Source organism: Peromyscus maniculatus, chromosome 2 (genome assembly GCF_049852395.1).
Source record: "Peromyscus maniculatus bairdii isolate BWxNUB_F1_BW_parent chromosome 2, HU_Pman_BW_mat_3.1, whole genome shotgun sequence".
Lineage (NCBI taxonomy): Eukaryota > Metazoa > Chordata > Mammalia > Rodentia > Cricetidae > Peromyscus > Peromyscus maniculatus.
Genome location: NC_134853.1, coordinates 122175950 through 122198062, shown reverse-complemented (window position 1 = coordinate 122198062; position 22113 = coordinate 122175950). Strand labels below are relative to the sequence as shown.

Genomic DNA, 22113 nt, shown 5'->3' with positions numbered 1-22113 from the left:
TAACTGTACCTTCCTTCCCACCTCCACCGTTTAACAAGGCAGCTCATTGTTCTCACCACCTACTGAAAAACCTGATTTAGTGGGGGTGGGGAGGAGCCAGTCCTCAAAAGTCCAGGACCTAACTAGGCCTTCTGTGTTAGAATAGCTGTCCCTATCAAATAACAACCCACACTCAAAAAACTGTTCTTGACTGAATTCTCCCATAAAGTTTAATCTTGTGTCTGGATGCTACTGGACCTAGGAAATACATATATATATATATATATGTATTTATTTCCTACTATATATGTATGTATGTATATATATATATGTATTTCCTACTATATATGTATGTATGTATTTCCTACAAAAAGTATATGTTTTTCCCTATAATGTAATCTACTTTAAAAAACAAGTTCCCACTCTTAAAATGATTGTTGTGGAAAAAGAGAAAATGCATGGACTCATTTTTCCTATCCCTGATGTGGGGCTTCTCTGCACTCATTTGGAAATGTGCCCATTTCAATTATTTCCCAAAATGTCTATGGGTCTGAGTACATGAATCTGCTAATGATTTGAAGGAGGGCCATGTCCAGTCAAAATACAAATAGCATCCACGTAGAAAAGTGCAGCTCAAATAGCCAAACACAGGATCACTCCTCAACCCCCAGAAAACAAGCAGTCCACTAGGAACAATAACTAACAGCTGTATGTTCGTCTGAGCGAACCTCCCACCAACACCCTCTTCAATTTAAACCACGGCTTAACTAGTACGCTCCCTTTCAGTCCAGAACGTCTGAACATCTGTGAACAGTATTTCATGTCACTTTCGGGAAGAGGGAAATAGGAAATGACAGCCCAAGGAGAGACATTACACAATTAAAATCCACAACCAATTCTCCGCAAAGTGAAGGAATAAAATCCAACTTGGTTTCATCCCAACCTGACTCCCACCAGTCCTCAGTTGCCAGTATTACAGTCACAAAGGTAGAACCAGCCCCCTGTGGTTCCCATCCTGGAACAAGAAAAAGTAAACAAACAGCTCTTACACAAGTCTTTGGCCAGCAGGGATTCCTGGATGACTGTTTTGATACACAAATCGCTAACTCTCACCGTGTCTAAGAGGTCTCTAACTCATTAAAACATCTTATGGACTTGCAAACACAGACAACAAAGTTTGGAAGCATTTCCATCTCCCCGTATGAGAAGCTTGAGGAGCGATTAGCATGCAGAAGAATAAGATCAAAGCCAACAAACCGAGCAAACAAATTGCATTGTGTAAAGCATAAGAGCTGTGTTGTTTAACAGGGCTCTTGATCCCAGGTAAAGCCTTCCGTGGGAGAAAGAAACCATTAACCCTAGCAGACCGTTCAGACGTGGCAGAGCTTTACATAATTGTAAATAACAGCAGCATCAGGGGAACAACTGGAAGAAACGTGGTCTGCAAGCTGCTAAAGCGCCAGGCGCTTCTCCTTCACCTCGGCCCCTGCAGCTGGGCGGAGAAAGCAGCCGCCTTGCCTCGCGGAGCAACCTAGCTCCCTCCCCTCCCCTCCCTTCCCCTCGTCTCCCCGCCCCCAGCTAGTGTATTCAGCAGCCTAGGGAGATTAAGAGGTGCTCGCTAATGTCACCGAGCCTCCAGACGGATCTAACGTTTCTTAGCTCCCTGGACCAAAAGAAATTAGAGACGTTACACCCCGTGGTATTAGATGCCGTGGCCTACAACCCAGCCTCTCCCGGCCTGGGCCGGGGACGCACGCCGCCGGGTTGGAGGACTGCGCCACGGTGGCCGCTACCTGAGCTGTCCGTGGTGCTGGCGCGGTGCGGAGGCTGCCGGGCGGGACTGCGCGCCGCACCCGCGGTCACCCTCTGCGTGCCAGCCGCCGCGCCCCGCGCACTCGAGTCCCCGTGACTGTCCACCAGCTGCAAAGATTCATAACCATCGCTGCTGGTCTTTTTCCGGTAGCTCCCGAGGAGGCTCATGGGCAAGCCCGGAGAAGAGGGGAAAGAAAAAGAAATCAACCTGGGAAAGGAAGGGGGAGGGGAAGGCGGGACAGAGAGGGATGCAAAAAAAATAATAACAATAATAATCAAGTGCCCGACATGACGCGAAGACGAGGGGAAAGAGGGAGCGGCCACCGGGAAGGGCTCGCAGCCGCCGCCCCGGGCACAGCGCGTGTAGCCGGCCCGGCCACCCGTAGTAGGTTGGACAGCGCCCGAGGAAGTGTAGGTATAGCCGGGCAGCAGCCGGGCAGCTCCCGGAGTGGCTGGAGGGGGAGGGAATAAACAGAAGCGAGTAAAGGAGGGGAGAGTCGAAGGGAGGGAGGCTGAAAGCGGAAAACGGGGCGGGGCGGGATGGGGAGGGGACCGCGACAACGCGGAGGGAGGGGTGTGTCAGCGCGCGCTTGCTTCAGAAAAAAAAAAGGGGGGGCGGGGAGGGAAGGTGTCTCAGGCCCGGTGAGCCTGGGAGACGGGGCACTATCACAGAGAGCCAGGCAGGCCCATTTCGTGTTAATTCGCCTTGTCTTTGTTGGAGGATTCGGCAAGTAAAAGCCGCCTGGGTGGTGATCAACCTGGTGGACTGGCTGGTAACTCCGGTAGGAGAGGGAAAAGAATCGTGCTGATGGCAGACCATTTGTGTACTCGGAGCAGAGCGGCATCTCTGCACATCCCCGGCACGGGATGAGCTGTGGACATGAGAGAACATGTGCACTTCCAGGTCTCTTACCCTTTAACTAGGAACCGGGAGAAGGGCCTCCCCAGCTCAGCTGGCTTGAGGGATTTCTGGAAAGGAAAATACACCAGATTTTCTTTCCATCCTCTAGCCTCGCCCCTTGTTTTTCTTTTACAGTTGTAGACAAGGAAAAAAAAATGTCGTTATGGGAAGGGCTCTGTCACAAAGTTAATTAAGCTGGAGAGCCAATGCCCTCTTCTTGAGGAAGGCTCTGCGAGCCTGTCTGCCTCGCCACCGGCTTGTGATGTTTGTATTCCTAAAGTGGCCCCAGCACTGTGCGAGTGTTAGACCTCCACACTCTACATAGGAACTCTGTTCAGTCTCAAGATGCAATCGGCCAATGTTTGTTTTCGCCTGGTAGTGTTTCAGAAGGCTCCCTCCTCAGCTCAGGTGAAAGACTAGATAAAAATGTTGACTTAAGAGGATCTTTCTCTCTCTCTCTCTCTCTCTCTCTCTCTCTCTCTCTCTCTCTCTCTCTCTCTCTCTCTCTCTCTCCTGGTACTTGGATAAGGTAAAATGAAAAACTTTTAGAAGCACTCTGACAGTATCCTGTGATACAAGAAAAAAAGTGGATGTGTGTGCAATGTGTAGGCACACAGGTACAAAGCCGGCTTGACCTGCTTCTTGGTTTACATAGGTTTCTCTTGCTGTTATTATTTTGATCACATCAGGACACACACACACACACAAAAAAAAAAAAAAAAAAAAAAAAAATCCAACAACAGCAACTAAGAGTCTTCCACCCAGATCATCTAGAATCTAAAGTCCCTGGAAACTCCAGCGCCTCATAGGCCAAACACAATAAATTCACTGGCTTGACGGGCATTTTCTTGTTCAAAGATGACACAGACACACGTCCTGCGGGTAGAGAAGGAGTCTGAAGAGGTCAAGGATGCTGGGTGCTAGAACCCTTCATCCATTCTCCACTCCCTGCCTAGTGTGTTCCCATCTGCTGAGGTGGACTGTGACCGGAAGCTGAAGCCATAGCTAATGCTTGCTTATAACAACTTTGAATGGTGGCAGGAAAAACGGAGATATGATTTTAAACACAAATGCTTTCCTTTCAAACTTGCAAATCTGTAAGCCTGAGCTATTTTGGTTACTTCACTGAAGTAATAACTTTTAAAACCTAGTAACAAAATGTTTTCCAATGGCATTTAATAACCTCTTTCTGCATGCTCTCAATTCATTACTGACCCACAGGGAGTATAGAAATCTCATGTCCATCATGTGTGGACTTTGGCAGATGCTGGCTTTATAGTCACTAAATTTAGAGAATTCAGAGACAGCAATTTCTGAAAGTGAAAACTATTGTTTTCAAAGGGAGCCCTTTGGGTTATTTTTGCTAGACTTCAGAATTGCAAGCACATTGGTAAAAGAAACTGAGACATATGCCTTTGTATTTTTGGATATCTATCTCCCAAGTTTGAAAATTTAAAGAAAGCTATGAATGGGCTAGACAGCATTTTTTTTTTTTTTCCTTTTCTGGGACAGAACCCAGAATCTCAAATATGGTAAGCAAAGGATGTACCACTGAGCTACACCCTGGGCCATATCATCTTATTTTTTTAGCTTTACAGTTAACATAAGCTAAATCAATCAGAATAACTATTAATATTTCTACAAAGCTGGGCTCTAATGAACACAAGAAGACTACACTATCTAGATTAATTTACAACAGCCTGAAGTCTGGAGTTTGGAGACCAACTTGGAACATGCACCAACTTAACTCTAACAGATTCCTAAAAAGCTCACTTCCCCCATGAAGATCTTTTCTCTGCACTAGCAAGTGTTCAGTATACAACAAGTAGCAGGACGGAGCTGAAGAGACAAACAGGACCTGACCTAGTCATCTATACCGAGCACATAAATGTTTCCTGTTGTCACTCCGCTGGCCTGTCTTCAAGAACAGCTCTGTCCTGTGCCTTTGCAATCCCAGTCCCTCCCATGACTGCAGCTGAAAGGAAAGTGTTCTTTTCTCCAGAAGCAGAAGATAGAGCGGTATCTGTGTTACTAGTAAGAACTTGGTGAGGGGTGGATGGATGGAGAGATGGTTCAGCTGATAAAGGGCTTCCTCCTGAGCATGAGAAGCGACATTTGAGGGGGAGGGGAGTTAGGGATTCAGATGTGGTGGTTCAAGTTTATAATCCCAGCACTGGAGAAGTGGAGAAAGGCGGACCCCTGAGACTCTAGACCAATGAGAGAGAGACCCTGTATAAACAAAAATAAAAAGTTGGGTGGACCACACCTAAGAAAACACAGCTGAGATCGAAATCAACTACTGACCACACATGTGCACACACACACACACACACACACACACACACACACACACACACACACACACAAATAATAATGATGAGAACCTGAGCTTCAGAGAGGGAGGTAGTACTGGTAAAAGCTGAGGTGGACATGTACACCTACTCTGATGTTTCTCAAGATCAAGGCTGATTTATAAAAGCTGGAGACATGGCTTAAGGCTTAAGAGTACCTGTTACTCTTTCGGAGCACTGGAGTTTGGTTCCCAGCGTCCATGTTGGGCAGAAAACAACTGTCTATAACCCCAGTTCCAGGGGATCAGATGCCCACTTCTGGCCTACAGACGTTACACACACACACACACACACACACACACACACACACACACACACACAGAGAGAGAGAAACAGAGAGAGAGAGAGAGAGAGAGAGAAAAACAGAGAGAGAGAGAGAGAGAGAGAGAGAGAGAGAGAGAGAGAGAGAGAGAGAGAGAGAGAAATACAATTGCCAAGTGTGGTGGCGCACACCTTTAATCCCAGCACTCAGGAGGCAGAGGCAGGTGGATCTCTGTGTGTTCAAGGCCAGCCAGGTCTACATAGTAAGTTTCAGGCCAACCAGGGCTACACAGTGAAATCATACCTCAATATAAATAAATAAATGATTTAATGAAAAACTAACAGAATGCTCCATAACCTATTTTATCTCGAGAATAAAATTTCACATATGGGGACGTACACAAAGGACTGGACGTCCCCTTCGGGGTGACTCTTCAGTTGATTTCACTAACTCCATGATGGGTGTCCACACTGAGAGATGTTCAGACTCTCTTCCTCCATGCCCCCAACCAAAGTTCTCTCCGGAGCAAATATCAGCCACATTTGGCAGTGAGGCTACCAAGTGAAGGTAAGCTGCGACCATACACCCTTTCACTTCTGGGAACAGTGATGGAGAACGAGGTCCTGGAACCAAACCACGCAGCAATGAGTCCAAGGCACTCGGGCTCTGGCCAGATCACCTAATCTGTCTTACTTTTCCCATGGAAAAGGAACATGCTTCCATTATAACAAGGTTGAAGTGAGGATTAAGTCAATTTTAAAATATTTTTTAAATGTAGGCATATGTGTGGATGCCATATGAGTGCAGAGACAAGAAGAGAGCCACCTCCTTGGTGCTAGAGTTATAGGCTGGCCAGCCTCCCAGTATGGGTGCCGGAAACCGAACTAAGGTCCCCTAGAAGATCAGCAAGCTCTCTTAAGCACTGGCCACCTCTCCAGTCCTTAAGTAAATTATTACCAGATAGAAATGCTTAACAAATACTATTATCATTGCCTATTATTTCTACAACTACTACCATATAAATGACTTATTGCTATATTTCCAACTATTAACATATTTTATATCTCATTAAGTCACTTTTTCAAAGATGCAAATAATTTCCTATCTTTAAAATTAAACTAAAACCTGCCCTGCTTTATTTGTTATCATTTTGATAGATGATAATGTAAAAAGCATTTTGTATAAGGTAAAGTGATTTTTCTGCCTTGGGTTTTTACACATTTGCGGGCCTATTTTTCCAGTTACATTTGGAGTATTTATGAAGGAAAGTCCATGTTTTCCTTGTGTTCCATGACAACCAGAAAGTATCCAAACAGTAAATGCATAAATAGTGAGCAAATACTAAATTAAACAATGAGTGAACAAACAAAAATACTGTATCATTTCCTTTTTGCATTTGTGTGTGTGTGTGTGTGTGTGTGTGTGTGTGTGTGTGTGTGTGTGTGTGTTTACACTCAGTAAGGACACAGCTCTAATTCTCAACGTAAGTTCTGATGGTAAATGTCTGCCTGTCTCTCTGATGAGCACAACCTCTGCTACAGAGCAGTTCCAGTGTTCCTAACTGTGACACCCCTCTACGCTGTGACATCTGGGTTCACCTGAACAAGTGGATAACAAAGAATTCTTCCAAATTAGATGGTAAATGAGGACCAAGTCCCTGGTGCGTTCTTTCTGTTTCAAAGCCAGGTCTCTGAAACACGACCCTTTAGTTTTCTGTTTTGGTCAACATAAATCGACGAACAGCATTAAAACTTCAGTGGGCAGCACACCTCAGAGTCATACCAGGTCGTCTTCCTAGTGGGACACGACCCGTGAAGATGCACAACTGAAGCACTGAACTGAGCCGTTCCCAGATATACCCCAGACATGTTTGGTTTTCCTGGACTTTAGAAAAGAAAAACTTTAAGTTTACATGTCTTTCCAGAAGGTTCCCAGGATCTAGTTTGAGTGCCACATCCCACCACCATTCCCAGCCTACTGCTCTTCTTCCTGCCAGCCCACACAGGCATTTGGACCTGAGACCCATAGTGTCAAAGTCTCACCTGAAGGACCAAGGACAGGACCAAGACCAGTGACAAAACCTACATCTTTGAGCCACAGCCAAGAAGAAAGAGGACCAGGCTGGGAATCTTTTCTCACTCTGTTCTTCATCATCAGGGTGGACCCAACCCATTCTCTTCCTGGCAGTAAAACCAAAAGGGCAGATTTTCAGGAGTCTCTTGGGCTCAAGTTTCCTATCTTCTTAAAACGTATCCTTTCCTTCTCCTCCTCCAAATGATGTCCAGAGGGGAAAACTCCAATCATTCAAGTGCTCCCATTTGCTACACCCCAGCAGATCAAGGTTTCAGCAGAGAATCGCATGTGTAACTCGGAGCAGCTGCCAAGAGTTACATACAGCAACACACAAGAGCAAGCAGGCAGTGAGCTGGAAGATGATGAGTGTGCCACGGTATCACCGACCCAAGAAAATCCCTACTTAACTTTACTTGGGAGTAGAGATGTCTGTTTTTGGTGTCTGACCAAGTGCTGGGTCTCCTGGAAGGCAAAACCAGTTTTCTAGGTAGGGCATACTTTCCAAGACAACTCATCCTGAAACCTGTGCTTCCTTCAAGAGCCGGTAGTTATACAGATAACTCACCAGTTAGTTCCCATTTTCAGGTTTCCTTTCTTGCTCAGCCCTCACACCCCTGACAGCCCTGCAAATGCCATCTTACTTTTAAGCAAACTTGGAGTGCCTGCGTCTCTCACCCAAGCTCACACAGATATCAGGACTCAAATGTCAAATTTGCTGGTCACACTTGGCCGCTACACAAGGCTACAGTGACAACTCCACCGTGAGAGAGAATCTTCAAGCCGGTGGGGTCACCGCAATTCTCAGGGTGACCAGCGAAAAGGGAACTGCCCTGGCTGTACTGCCCATGCGGCAGCCTGTGCTCAGTGAAGCCTGAAATTTTCTGATTGATAAGGCTTCCTCATATGCACTCTTGCTTTTAAACAACTGGTTCAAAGAGGATTTCGGGTTGTACACCTAAAAGTTGGTGCTTGGCTACCCTTTGTTCACTTCAAAGCCATTAGAAGAGCTGGGTGGTGGCAGTGCATGCCTTTAATCCCAGCACTCGGGAGGAAGAGGCAGACAAATCTAAGTTGGAGGCCAGCCTGGTCTACAAAGCCAGTTCCAGGACAGCCTGGGCTACACAGAGAAACTCTGTCTCAAAAACCCAAAGAGGGGAGGGGATGACTAGAAGGAAAATGCTTTTATTTTCATCAAAAGCAAGCTCCTAGCTCACCCTCATACTATATTGGCAATTGTAAATTAAAACTACTTAAAATATAGTTTGTTTGTTTTTTTAAAGTAACTAAGTAACACCTAAATGATGCATGGTGGCACACACTTGTAATGCCAGCACTCAAGAGGCTAGGACAGGATAGAAAGTTCAAGGCTGGGCGAGGCTACACAGTGAGACTTTATTTCAGATAAATAAATGTTTAAAAATAAAAAGTAAAGCTTGGGACAGGCTTGGTGATGCATGCCTGTTTCTCCAGCACTTAGGACACAGAGGCAGGAAGATGGTGACGAGTTTGAAGCCACAAAGATGTAAAAAACAAACTCTTAACATTAAAAGTGGTTGGGCCTCTATTACATTTGACACATCAGTATGCCAAACTAAATACACAGGGATTAAAGAGACATGGAGAAAAGCCATGGGCTTTGAAGGAAACATTATACCTATGTTTGAGTGCTGTCCAAATGTGCATATGCAAGTTTTCTATGACCTGGCATGGACTCACAGCCGTACTTTTCTTCTCTTCCGCACAGGAAGAAACAAAGTAAGATGCATGAAAGTGGGCATTGTGACGACTGCCACCAGGCCTGATGACCTGAGTTCCATTCTCAGAACCCGCATGGAAGAAGGAAAGAATAAACTCCTATTTGAGTCACTCTCTGACCTCACACACTCCTACCCTACCGCACAAACAAATAAATTTAACTTTAAAAAGTTTTAAAGACACATGAAAGCACATAATGAAAAGGAAACCTTTCAAATGTTGCATTTTATCAAATCTAAGAATCCATTTTAAGTCACAGAATTCAGAAATAAAAACATGATACAGATGCAAATATGACCTATCAATTTTAAGATGCTTCAAGATTTCATAAATGTTTACATGTAAAAAAAAACTGCTTTAGAATTGTCATAGCATTCTTAATTATGTATTATGCTGAGAGCTGCTAGTAGTAATGGCTTTACCAGAGGCTGTGGGAGTATACAGCAGGTGACAACTAGTATTCAACAGGTCGAACTACAAAATGAATAACTCTCTGAGGGGAAACTCCACTTGGCAAAGACCATGGGGTCACTGATTGTAAGTGACTGGCTGTACCCATCTGTAATTTTTCTCATGTGCCACTACATTTCTCCCCTAAGAACTGCCATGGGTATTTTCCCACTGCTTGTGTGTTTATCTCATGTATATATTCCATCTATTGGGCACACTTACAGCTGTGGATGGTCAAGAAGATGATTTCTGTTCAAGCTGTATAATTCTGATGAACAGAAATAATACTGGAATTTTTTCATAACTGACACAACAAAGTAACAGTATTCTCAGTCACAAAGACAGCCTTTTACACATTTAGCTAGCTCAAAACAGACTAGCTGCCCCTGCAGAGAATACACAAAGACAAGTTCCCAAGTGTTTGTTGAATCAAGGCCAGGCATGAAACAACTTTGGTAGACATAACCCTCTGCAGTAATGGACTTTCTGCACATACCCCTACCACTCAAGGTACAGCCAACTAATTGTTTATTGTTTAGGTCCTGGGTTTCAATGTCACTTCCCATCTGGGAACCCCGACCACTCAGAGCTACGTGTTACTTTACTCACCATGCCCAGTCAGCACCACCTCCCTAGCCTGAGAGAAACTGTGTGACTTATCATGTGTTATGAGAATGGGTCAGACCCTGAAATTGTAACATATAATTGTCCAGAGTTTGGCTGTTGGTGTGTGTGTATGTGTGTGTGTGTGTGTGTGTGTGTGTGTGTGTGTGTGTGTGTGTTGAAAGGAAGATGTAGCTGAGTGTGTAGAGAGAGAATGTGTGGAGATTTGTAACTCTGTGGAGACAAGGAAGATAAAGCTGTATAGAAAAGAGATGAGTATGTAGGACAGAGATGTGGATATAGGGCAGAGAGGTATGTGAAAAAGAGAGTGAGTGAATGATGTAGTAGTGTGTGAAGGAATGTTGCAGAGTAGAGAGAAGAAATGTGTATAGGAGAGATGCAGAGATATATATAAAAAAGAGAGCACCGGGCAGTGGCGGCGCATGCCTTTAATCCCAGCACTCGGGAGGCAGAGCCAGGCAGATCTCTGTGAGTTCAAGGCCAGCCTGGACTACCAAGTGAGTTCCAGGAAAGGTGCAAAGCTACACAAAGAAACCCTGTCTCGAAAAACCAAAAAAAAATTGATGTATATAGAAGTATATGGCTGTGCAGGAGAGAGATGTATATATGTAAAGAGAGATATATAGTTGTATGTAAAGAACATAGCCATGTGGAGATAGACTTTCAGAAATAGATTTTTAAATGAAGTAAAAGAGAAAGTTACTGTCAGAAAGCATGTGTGTTTCCTTATTTTTTTTTTTCCCTCAGATAGAAAAGTCTAGCCCCCAGATAGATAAGAATTTTTCCTAAGCCCTCAATGCTGTGGGATGTTCTGTATGTTAAATGTGTTGCTCTGATTGGTTAATAAACAAAACACTGATTGGCCAATAGCCAGGCAGGATGTATAGGCGGGACAAGGAGAGAGGGGAATTCTGGGAACAGGAAGGCTGAGGCACAGAGACGCTGCCAGCTGCCGCCATGAGAAGATGTTAAGATACCAGTAAGCCACGAAACACGTGGCAACTTATAGATTAATAGAAATGTGTTAATTTAAGATATAAGAACAGCTAGCGCCGGGCGGTGGTGGCGCACGCCTTTAATCCCAGCACTCGGGAGGCAGAGCCAGGCGGATCTCTGTGAGTTCGAGGCCAGCCTGGGCTACCAAGTGAGCTCCAGGAAAGGCGCAAAGCTACACAGAGAAACCTTGTCTCGAAAAACCAAAAAAAAAAAAAAAAAAAAAAAAAAAGAACAGCTAGCTAGAAGCCTGCCACGGCCATACAGTTTATAAGTAATGTAAATCTCTGTGTGTTTACTTGGTTGGGTCTGAGCAGCTGTGGGACTGGTGGGTGAGAGAGATTTGTCCTGACTGTGGGCCAGGCAGGAAAACTCTAGCTACACTTCACTACTCTGAGGCATTCTTTTTGCTATCCTGGAGCAGTTCTGGGAGCTGGCTTCCCAGGCTGCAGTAGTATTAGCCTGATATTGTCAATGTCCCAGGCAAGCATTTTAAGCAACCCTGGCAGTTAAATAAAGACAATCCATATCATGGTTTAGCAGGCCCTGCACCGTTCCTGCTACATGTTAAGTGCAGCAGGAAGCACCCAAGAGACTGAAAATACAAAATGATATTTGGGGATTCTCTTTAGCTTACAGAACAGTTCACCCTACATTTCCTTAATGAGCTCACTTACTTCAGATACGGTTACCAAGGTCACTTGCTAGTATTTGCCCTTTTTGTTTTGGTTTGGGTTTTTGTTATGTTTTGTTGTTTTGTTTTTTGTTTTTGACAGGGTCTTGCTTTAGGTCACTGTCTGGCCTGGACGTTTGGCATGTCTTTCGACTTTTCGAGAAAATGTTCGTGGTGTGACGATGTGCCTGTGCTGCCATTGCATCAGTAACCCATGGAGATCATATGGTAAAACCACCGGCCTAAGAAATGTGTTGTATGCAAAAGAATTACTGAAACAACTAAGAGCTAGAGAGAGTGAAAACGATGCCACTGAAAAGCAGGCAGCAATCCTGAAGGAGTCCCGGATGAGGAGCCCAGCTTGCCAGCGCAGGTTAGAGGCTGTGTCTACACCCATCTTCAGCAGACATTAGGATGTGAAAAAGACTCATAAGAAGCTGAGGAAATAGAAAGAAGCAAATTCAATTCTGGATTCAGTGAAGTCAGCAGCCCGAAACCTTGTACAGGGTGTTTTCTGCAGCCATCGGTCCATTCGACAGTTCATCGTTTTTGCCCACTGCTGTGTGTTCAGGTATATGAAGATGTGATTCCTTTCATGCAGTCGCATGTGCTTTTCTTTGAATAGCCAAGTGTGTGAAATAAGTGATTGCATCTAATTAAAGATAACCAAGTAACTCACAGAAACACTGGCTGGTTTCATGTCCTCTTTCACGCAGAGAAACCTCAGCTACGCAACCTGGCAGATGCTAATAGACTACTTCAGAGCTCAGCTGCTCTCCATCAGGGAGAAACAGATAAACTTTTACCTTTTCTAGGCAGAGCTCCCCCAAGTCAGGTGCAAGCCGGCACAGAACTAAATCTTGGGTGTTCCTATTAGCCCTGCCTTATTATGTATGGTTTTTACACTCTGAAGCTTCCCCCCGCCCCCGAAACCTCATTGTACCTAGCCAAGCGCTGGGGCCCAGAGCACATGGAGCACCTGGCAGCTGCCGTGTGGTGACGACACAGAGGGAACCAAGTCCGCGTGCTGGTGCTCAGTCTAGAACACCAAAGCACTGCTGCCTCCTGGCTACAAGGCTGGAAGAATCCAACCTTTCTGGACATTAAACTGAATTCTTGGGCTGCTCATGTGTTTAACTTGTTCAATTTTTGAAAAGTCCTACAACAAGAATTTCCAAAAAAAAAAAAAAAAAAAGCCGGGCGGTGGTGGCGCACACCTTTAATCCCAGCACTCGGGAGGCAGAGGCAGGCAGATCTCTGTGAGTTGGAGGCCAGCCTGGTCTACAAAGCGAGTTCCAGGAAGGCGCAAAGCTACACAGAGAAACCCTGTCTCAAAAAACCAAAAAAAAAAAAAAAAAAAAAAAAAAAAAAAAAAAAGAATTTCATTCAAAGAGACCAGAGTTCTAAAATGAGCTATTTGGTCTAAACAGTTATTGCAGGTGTCCACCAACATCCCTCTCCATATTCAGGGTTAACAGAACCCACTCAGCTGGGAGTCTAACCATTCAGAATAAAGAACGCACGTTTCGTTTGTCTCTCATGGTGTGGATCCGCCACACATAGCTTTCTACAGTCTGCTAGACATGCACACAGGGCTAAGTTGTAGCCACTGTAATACAGAAAGAAGCCATGTGAGCAGTTGCTGGCATTGATCCTTAAAAGCAAATGCAGGTACAACACCCTGCTTCCAATCTTTTGCTTTTTCTTCTGGCTGGACATCGGAGCTCCCACAGACATCTCAAACCACGAGGCTTCAGGATAAAAGGCTTTGGCACGGAAGCAAAAGACATAAGAACCCCGAGCCCCAGAAATCCATGGCAGCCACTCGATAATTATCTCTAGATTAGTTAAGGAAAAGAAAGAAAGAGAGCCCTGTGGTGAGCCACTCTTTTTCTTCTTCCTGTTACAAGCAGCCATTCTAGTCCCCAATGGGATATAATGTTCCACCTGACCTCTGGATCTCAATTCTTCATTCACCACAACAGTGACTAGGAATTCCATCTCCATATGGCACAGACACGTTTTATAACTTAAAACTCTGTTAGCTCACTCATAAAATTGTTACATCTAAGTGATAAGGCAGCTATTAAAACTGTGTGACATTAAGGACACAAAAGCTTAGCTCGGTGGCTGGCTGTGGTGTTTGCTGCTGCGCTTCAGCAAGTACATGGCTGTGTCCACTGCCCCTGACCCCAAGGCCAGTGATGCACTGGGGTCCCCAAAGACAGGCCCAGCTCAGACCTGCAATCCTGGTTCAGGTCACCTGCGACTTCCCTAGTCTCTGCTCCTTCCTCTGTGCAGAATTCTATTTCTTCAGTCTACCTATATAATCCCAGTGGAGTCTAGAGCACTTGAAGCCATCCAAGTTGATCACAGGACTTAAAACAGTTTGGTAGCTATTTGTGACACAATAGTTCTAAGACTGTTTGATATGGCCAAGTGAGGATCTGATTCATTCTCCATCTGTCCAAAAAATAATAATAATGAATGAGAAATTTAGGTAATGAGAGGGAGGCATTTTATTTTATATTTTTCACTTTTTATTATAGAAGTTATCAAGCACACACAAATGTAGATTAAATGATGTAGTTGATTCCTTTGTACCCACAATGCAACATTAATACCAAGACATAACCAACCTTCTTTCACATGTATAACCCAACTTCATGTATTCACTCACTCATTCATTCATGTACTCAGTCTTTCCCCTTGCAAGGCTGGGGACCAATCCAGAGCCTCGTGCATGCTAAGCCACTAAGCTGTACCCCACCCCAGCCCTCCTCAGTGTATTAAAGTGCATTTCAGGCTTCATATTATTTATCATTAAATACTTCGATATGTAGTACTTTAAATTTTTCTAGCAGGTGGGGGGATGCTATTAAATTTCACCCATGCCAGAAGCAGAGCAAGATGTACCCCACCCGCTTGTTGAGAGGCTAAAGCTACCCACTGGCTCCTTGTCAGGTGACCCATGAAGAAACCTGCTACCTCCCCATTGGCTAACTTACAGTGGGAAAGATAAGGATCCATTTAGCTTCTTGTCCCTGCCCACCCCTGTCCACACCACGTGTACCTCTCCCAACCCTGATTATAATCTGGGCCTTGCTGACCAGGAGGTCTGGAAACTAGCATGGGATTAAGGTTTCTGCAGCCAGAGAAATGGACAGAATGTTAAAGTAGGAAGGAACTGTAGAGGGCAGGAGATCCTTTTCAATTTAGAGGTAAGAAAAAAACGAATCAGAAGAGGGAGCAAATTGATTCACATCTGAAAGGCAAACCCAATTATAGGACTGTGCTGGCTGCTTTCTGTGTCAACTTGACACAAGCTAGGGCCATTTGAAAAGAAGGAATCTTAACTGAGAAAATGCCTCCATATAACCGGCCTGTGGACAAGTCTGCAGGGCATTTTCTTGATTGATGATTGGTGTGGGAGAACCTAGCTCATCTTGCTTCCTCTGTGTCTGACTAGCAACTCCTGTGTCAGCCTTCCTGTGCCCAGAATTCTCCTCTCTCTTTGTCCTGCTTATACTTCCTACCTGGCTACTGGCCAATCAGCATTTTATTTACCAATCAATCAAAGCAACACATTCACAGCACACAGAAAGACAGCCCCAGCACAAATTATATTGAAGAACAAAAGCAACCTTAATCAAATGTGAAATGCAGGTGATATCACAGTAAACTACTTGATTACCTGATCTAGGTATTAATGGATCCTGTGGGTGGTGCTACCCCTGGGCAGATGGTCCTAGATGGTATAAAAAAAAACAAACTGAGCAAGCCAGAGGGAACAAGCCAGTAAGCAACACTCCTCCAAGATGAAACAAACCCTTTACTCCCTGTGGTGATTTGAATGATAATGGCCCCCATAGGCTCAGTATATTTGAATGCTCAACCCAGTTGGTAGGAAGGATTAAGAGGTGTGGCCTTGTTGGAGGAGGTGTGTCACTGGGGTTGGGCTTTGAAATTTCAAAAGCCCACACCAGGCTCAAATATATATCTATCTCTCTCTCTCTCTCTCTCTCTCTCTCTCTCTCTCTCTCTCTCTCTCTCTCTCTCTCTCTCTCTCTCTGCCTGATGCCTGAGAATCAGGATGTAAGCTCTCAGCTACTGCTCCAGCACTATTCCTGCCCACCTGCTACCACGCTCCCCGCCATGGTGATCATGGATTAATCCTCTGGAACTGTAAGCAAGCCCCCAATAAAGTGCTTTCTTTTATAAGTTGCCTGGCCTTGGCATCTCTTCACAGCAATAGAACAGTAACTAAGGCACTCTTCAAGTTGCTTTTGGACATGGTGTGATGGTTTCATCACAGCAATAAAAACTCTAAAAAAGACAAGGACTCAGCCCTCTAGGTTAGCAGTTCTTCACCTATGGGGTTGCAACCCCTTTGGGGGTCCAGCAACCCTTTCACAGAGGACACCTAAGACCTCGGGAAAACACAGATATTTACATTATAATTCATAACAGCATCAAAACTACAGTTATGAAGTAGCAATGAAATTAATTTTATGGGGGATGGGAGTCACCACACCATGAGGAACTGTATTAAAGGGCCACAGCATTAGGAAGGCTGAGAACCTCTGAGCTAGGTATTCAACACAATGTACACTTCACCTGCTGTTTCCCCTCAGAACTCAACTTCCTGTTTCACCTCACTGCTGTCTTTTTTTAATAATTATTATTATATTTTATTGCGTGTGTGTGTGTGTGTGTGTGTGTGTGTGTGTACTACAGCAGGCATGTGGAGGTCAGAGTACAACTTGAGGGAATTGTTTCTTTCCTTCTACCAGATCAGCCAGCAAGCTTGGCCCAGCAAAGTGCCTTCACCCACTAAGTCACCTTGCAAGTATCCCTACCTCAGTCTTGAAGTCCAGACATTTGGCATCCCTGGATTTCCCCTACCTATCCAAGCCCAGCCTGCTCGTCAAGTCTCTCTGTGGACAGCACTTCCCCAGGGAATCCTTAAGTCCTCAGAACTAGGGTAGATAGAATTCCATGAGGTCCCATAGAACACTGTACATCTCCTAACATATCACAACATGCAATACTGCAACTGTCCGTATACACGTGTGTCTTCCCACTCCAGATGGCTTACTCCATGACGGAAGGGCCATGTTAGTACTCCATGTCTGACAGAGACCTAGAGAGTAAGTGAACAACTTCCCTGGGAAGTTGGTGAGGCATCTCTAGGAAAGGCTCTGGTTTGCTGCTTCCCAGACAGTACTGGTGAAGACCATGGAGCTGTATACAGAGGGATGCTTCCCTGACAAGTTCAGGTCAGACTCTCAGCATTTTAAAAATGGATTCACCCAACAAAGCTGCCACATGCTGCCATCTTGTATGGCATTTCTCTGGGATTGAAGAAAACAGTTTTGTTTTGTTTTGTTTTGTTTTGTTTTTGTCTTTCAAGTCATATCAGCTTGAACTTTCTTTTTATTTTGGACTAGCTTCACGTCCTCCAGACTCCCCTTTTTGAGTGACGTATGAACCATCACTCTAAAAGAATATCCCTTTAGACCATATGTGAATGACAGAATATAATGTTCACCTCTGTTCCTACAATCATCATGCCCATGAGCTGCGGACCACAGAGAACCATGTAATGGTGGGAAGTAAGTTCATATACACATACATACATACATACATACATACATACATACATACATACATACATACATACACATATGTAGTACTAGCAACATCTGAAGCTCAGTAGTTGAAAGACAATAACTGGTATGCACTCTTTCCCGTTTCCTTTCAGGCTTTGCTACAAGGCTTCAGGGCACAGTGGTACCAATGCCCAGCTCCAGAAGAACTCCCCTGGTGTTATTAGGGGCCACTTCTTCCATCTGCAATCCCCACCATCAGGTTCAATGGGAAGTGATCTAATAGGGGTGGCCAAGAGCTAACACCATAAAATTCAAGTCTGCACAACCCAATTTACTAGGATTCTCTTGGTATATTTGTTTTAAATGTGGGTTTTAAAGAGACTTGAGCATCTAGCCTGGGAGTTTGAAATTGGGCAAAATATAGGACTTCTTTAAGCCATAATTTGCTCTTTTTCCAAATGAAGCTTTTCAGTGTACTCATTGGCTGTACGTATTCATTACCACTGTGGTCCTTGCCTGTTTAACATGGCTATAACAAAGGATGTGAGTTGAGGTCCTTTTAAAGAGGTTTCTAAGGCTCACAATTCTGGTAACCAGAAGGACCAAACAGCATGGTACAGTTGGCGAAGGCTCCCTGCTACATTACAACATGGGAGAAAAGTGTTAAGAGAACCGGAACACAGAAGGGCACATTAGCTTGACAAGGAACCAAGAAAGTCAAGGCCTACTCTTGATAACAGCCCACTTTTCACAGGAGTAAACCTACTTTTTGTGCTATGGGAATTAAACCCAGGGCCTTGCATATACTATAAGCTAAGCAGGTGCTCTATCACGAGACTGTATCCCTAGCCATCTTTTTATTTTTTTATTTTTTTATTTTGAGAAAGGATCTTGCTAAGTTACCCAGGCTAGCTTTGAAATCACACTAGCACGGGCCTTGAACTCGGGATCTTCTTGCCTAAGCTTCCTCAGTAACTATAATTATAGACTGATACCACCAGGCCCAGGATCAGTCCACACCCATGAGCCACTAACATGAAGCAACATTAATCCACTCAAGAACTTGGAGCCCTCATGACTGAGTTTCTCTACACTAAGCCCACCTCTTAAAGGGTCCACTGCTCTCACAGTGCAATACTGGGGACCAATCTTTGAGCACACAAACCTTTGGGAGACAAGTCATATCTAAAACAGTAGACACAGTACATATTTTCTTTAACCAATCAAAAGAAGCACTCTTTCTGGAAAATTCCCCTCTTCTGTGACTGGAGTTGGAACTGCCCCAGTCCTACCCAGAATAATATCTAAAATGAAGCTGGATCAACAGGGTATTCTAAAAACTAGAGAGTAAGTCAGAATGAGTCCTGCTGTAGAGCAGAGATTACAGACATCAGGCCTAGGATCTGTGTTGCTGATGCATCAGGACAGGAGATCTGAGTAGAAAATGTCACCAACTAAAAAGAAGTAAGTTGTAGAGAAAGAGAGAGCTAAGAAGACAGCATTCCAAGTGCAGTAATTCCCGAAACCCATTGCCTTTCCATACTTATAAAACACCCAGTTTTCTTTTTTAATTAAACCGATTTGCACTATATCTGTGGTGTACAGCCAAAAGAATTCTACCTACTACAGGACACAGTGCTCACATCATTGTGACCCAGTACACTCAAGTTTGTTCATATAAATGAATTATTTCTTCACTATTATACATCAGGAGGAAAAACTAAGATGTCTACATACAAGCTTACATTAAAATTTTAGTGACTATTAATAAATAAACCTTAGATGAAAATGGAATCCCAACCTACACAGCAACATCTTTTATACATGTCCAGGCTACAACTAACATTTAGGCAATACTTCATGGTCACAAAGCCTAGCACTGGTCTAAAGAAATGGGATGCAAGCCACCAATAAGCAATAATTATGTACTGTTTAGTCTTTTGTCAACTTGACAGAGGCTAGGGTCATCTGAGAAGAAGGAATCTCAGAGGAGACAGTGTCTCTGTCACACTGGCCTGTAGGCAAGTCAATGGGGGTGTTTTCTTGGTTAATGGTTGACGTAAGAAGGCCCCATCTACTGTGGGCAGCGTCACCCCTAGGCAGATAGTCCTGGAGTGTTTAAGAAAGCAGGCTGAGCAAGCTAGGTGGATCAGCCAATAAGCAGCATCCCTCCATGGTGCCTGCTTCAGTCCCTGCCTCTAGATTCTGCTATGAGCTCCGGCCCTGACTTCCCTCGGTGGTAGAGTGTGACCTGGGAGTCATAAGACAACTAAAGCCTTCCCTCCCTGAGTTGTTTTTGGTCAGTGCTTATCACAGCAGCAGAAACTGGAACTTTCAAATGTCTAGTGGCCACATTAAAAACTAAAGTGAAGCAAATGGATTCAGTTTTGTAGTGCCTCTCACTTATCTCAGTAGACACAAAGTATTGCCACTTCAATGAGGAGCCGGTAAGATTGTCTTCCTACTACATACTTGATAGGCTTTACATTTTACATTTACAGTCTATCTCATTTTGCACTAGCCTCTTAGAGTGGCTACTGTGTGACCCCGCAAGCACAGCTACAAAATGTTTCCATCTCCCTAGCAACCTGAGACGACAAGCTTTTTGTAGTTACAAAGGAAAAAACTAAAACTCAAAGAGGTAAACATTTTTTTCCAACAACAACTAATCAGTGCACAGCGCAGACTCCAACCTTGGCCTCTGGCCTCTGCTTCTGAAGCTCTGCACCTCACTCTGCAGTCTGCAGAGGAAGACCCAGGCTCCACATAATCCTGAAGTACAGCCACATCAAAGAAACGCATGCGCAAAGGCCTCACCCATACAGAGCAGCCCATGGACTTAAGGACTCTGTTTCCTCTCAGATCACAGAGAGCCTTTAATGAAAATAATCTCCAAATGCATACTTCTCTGTGAGTGTGTATTCACAAGTGGAATTAATTTCTGTCACTAACATATGCCTTCCCTCCATCATGTTCTCTAGCCTGTAAGGTACCCTCTGTGTTCACAAAACCAAATGTATGTGTGCATGCATATATATGCTATACATGTACACACACACACACACACACACACACACACACACACAGGCACACAGGCACGCACGCACGCATGCACGCACGCACGCACACACATGCACATGCACATGCACACAGTTTCCATGGCTCTTACTAGCTCCAAAGTGGCTGGACCAGTAAGTACACCTTTTGTTGAAGTATTTGGTCTTTACTTTCAGAAGCAGGTTTAGAACCACAGAGGATAGAAAGTGTCTTTGTTCTGATGCTGGGACAACTTATGCTTCAGAGCAAGACCTCTCTCTGGCCTTCTGTTTTCCTTTGCTCTGCTCCTTTTTCTCCTCAAGGCACATTGTAATAATTAAGATTTTTCTTCCCCACGTCAGATTACTAAAACCATAATTGTATTATAACCTTCTCCTGCTTTTCCTGTCTTACATCTTACCAGAAAGACACTCTTGTTCTACCTTGTCTAATAATAGATCCTAAGACCTTCATTCCACATGGCTTCCTGCCCTATACCAGAAAGAAAGGCACACTATACAAAGAGGCCACGAAGAATCTGAACAGACAGGGCGTGCTGGCGTCTCTGAGCATCAGACGCCGACCACCTTTTTCTGTCTGGTCACACTGACTGGTACAGTTACCTATGCTTCAGTCATGCCTATGCAATAGAGTCCCCATGAAAACCCAGTGGAAGGGTTCAGAGAGCTTCTGGGTAGCCGACACCTGTGGGGACTGAAGAAAGGGAACTGATCCACATCCCAGGAGCAGCCATGGCCCTGACACATAGTTCCATGTGTGTCTTCATCCTGGACCTTATTTGTGGCCTTACAATAAACTAACAAATGGGTTTCCCTGGGTTCTGTGAGCCACCCTAGCAAACTAACTAAGCCAAACCAGGGAGTTGTAGGGAGCTGCTTGCAGCCAGCTGGTCAGAAGCCTTGAAGCCTGGACTCCAGACTGATGCCTAATAGTCCTGTGCAACTGAGCCCTTAACATCTGAGACTTGATGCTGCCCATAAGTAGGCAAAGGCAGAATTGAATTGAATTCTGCTACAGAACTGATTGCTTGCTAACTGATGAGAAGAAATGACCAGGCATTTTGAGATCTCAGAAGTGATGTGTGCTGTAGTAGGAGAGCAAACAGTTTAGTAACAGAAACGGAGTTTGCCTTGACTCATTATCCCTGGACCTCTCAAAGGGCCTAGGTTGAAGCCCTGAGCCCCTAATATGTAGATATTGGAGATGGGGACCTTCAGGGAGTAATTGAGTTAAGATGAGGTCATGTAGGATGAATGCTCAGCCCTAGCAAGACATTTATACCATCCCTAAGGCTGGAGGAAAAGTTCCGGCAGAGGGGGCAGAAAGGACGTAAGAGCCAGAAGATAGGGAGAGGCGCTTCAGATCAGCCACTGCCATCTGTACTCACAGGCTGTAGGGGCCTGCATTGGTTGAGCCAGCAGAACCGTCCAGTTAACAATCACCCAGGGGTGGGGGAGGACTCAGGGGACTCTACCGCTCGCTGCTCTACTGCTCGCTACCTGTGAGATTCAGGAAGAGGGAGATCCATTTCCTTCAGGGTTGTGCCCTCTGATTAACCCACCAAGGTCCAA

The 22113-nt window shown here is 44.7% G+C and overlaps 1 protein-coding gene across 10 annotated transcripts in view; it reads right to left on the bottom strand.

Annotated features, from left to right (window-relative positions):
- The window catches only part of Dnajc6 (DnaJ heat shock protein family (Hsp40) member C6), a 164790-nt gene that overhangs the window by 102696 nt on the left and 39981 nt on the right, over positions 1–22113 (bottom strand). For 2 of the 10 annotated variants that reach the window (XM_076564575.1, XM_076564573.1), the window contains exon 3: positions 15568–15621. The exons of 7 other annotated variants lie outside the window; for them this stretch is intronic. Coding sequence is in view for 1 of the 3 variants with exons in the window: in XM_006998020.4 (XP_006998082.2) it covers positions 1773–1959 (187 nt within the window). In the remaining 2 variants the exon portion in view is untranslated. Of the gene's footprint in view, positions 1–1772; positions 2231–15567; positions 15622–22113 lie in introns of those variants that run through there. One more of the 10 variants, XM_006998020.4, reaches the window with a different exon arrangement.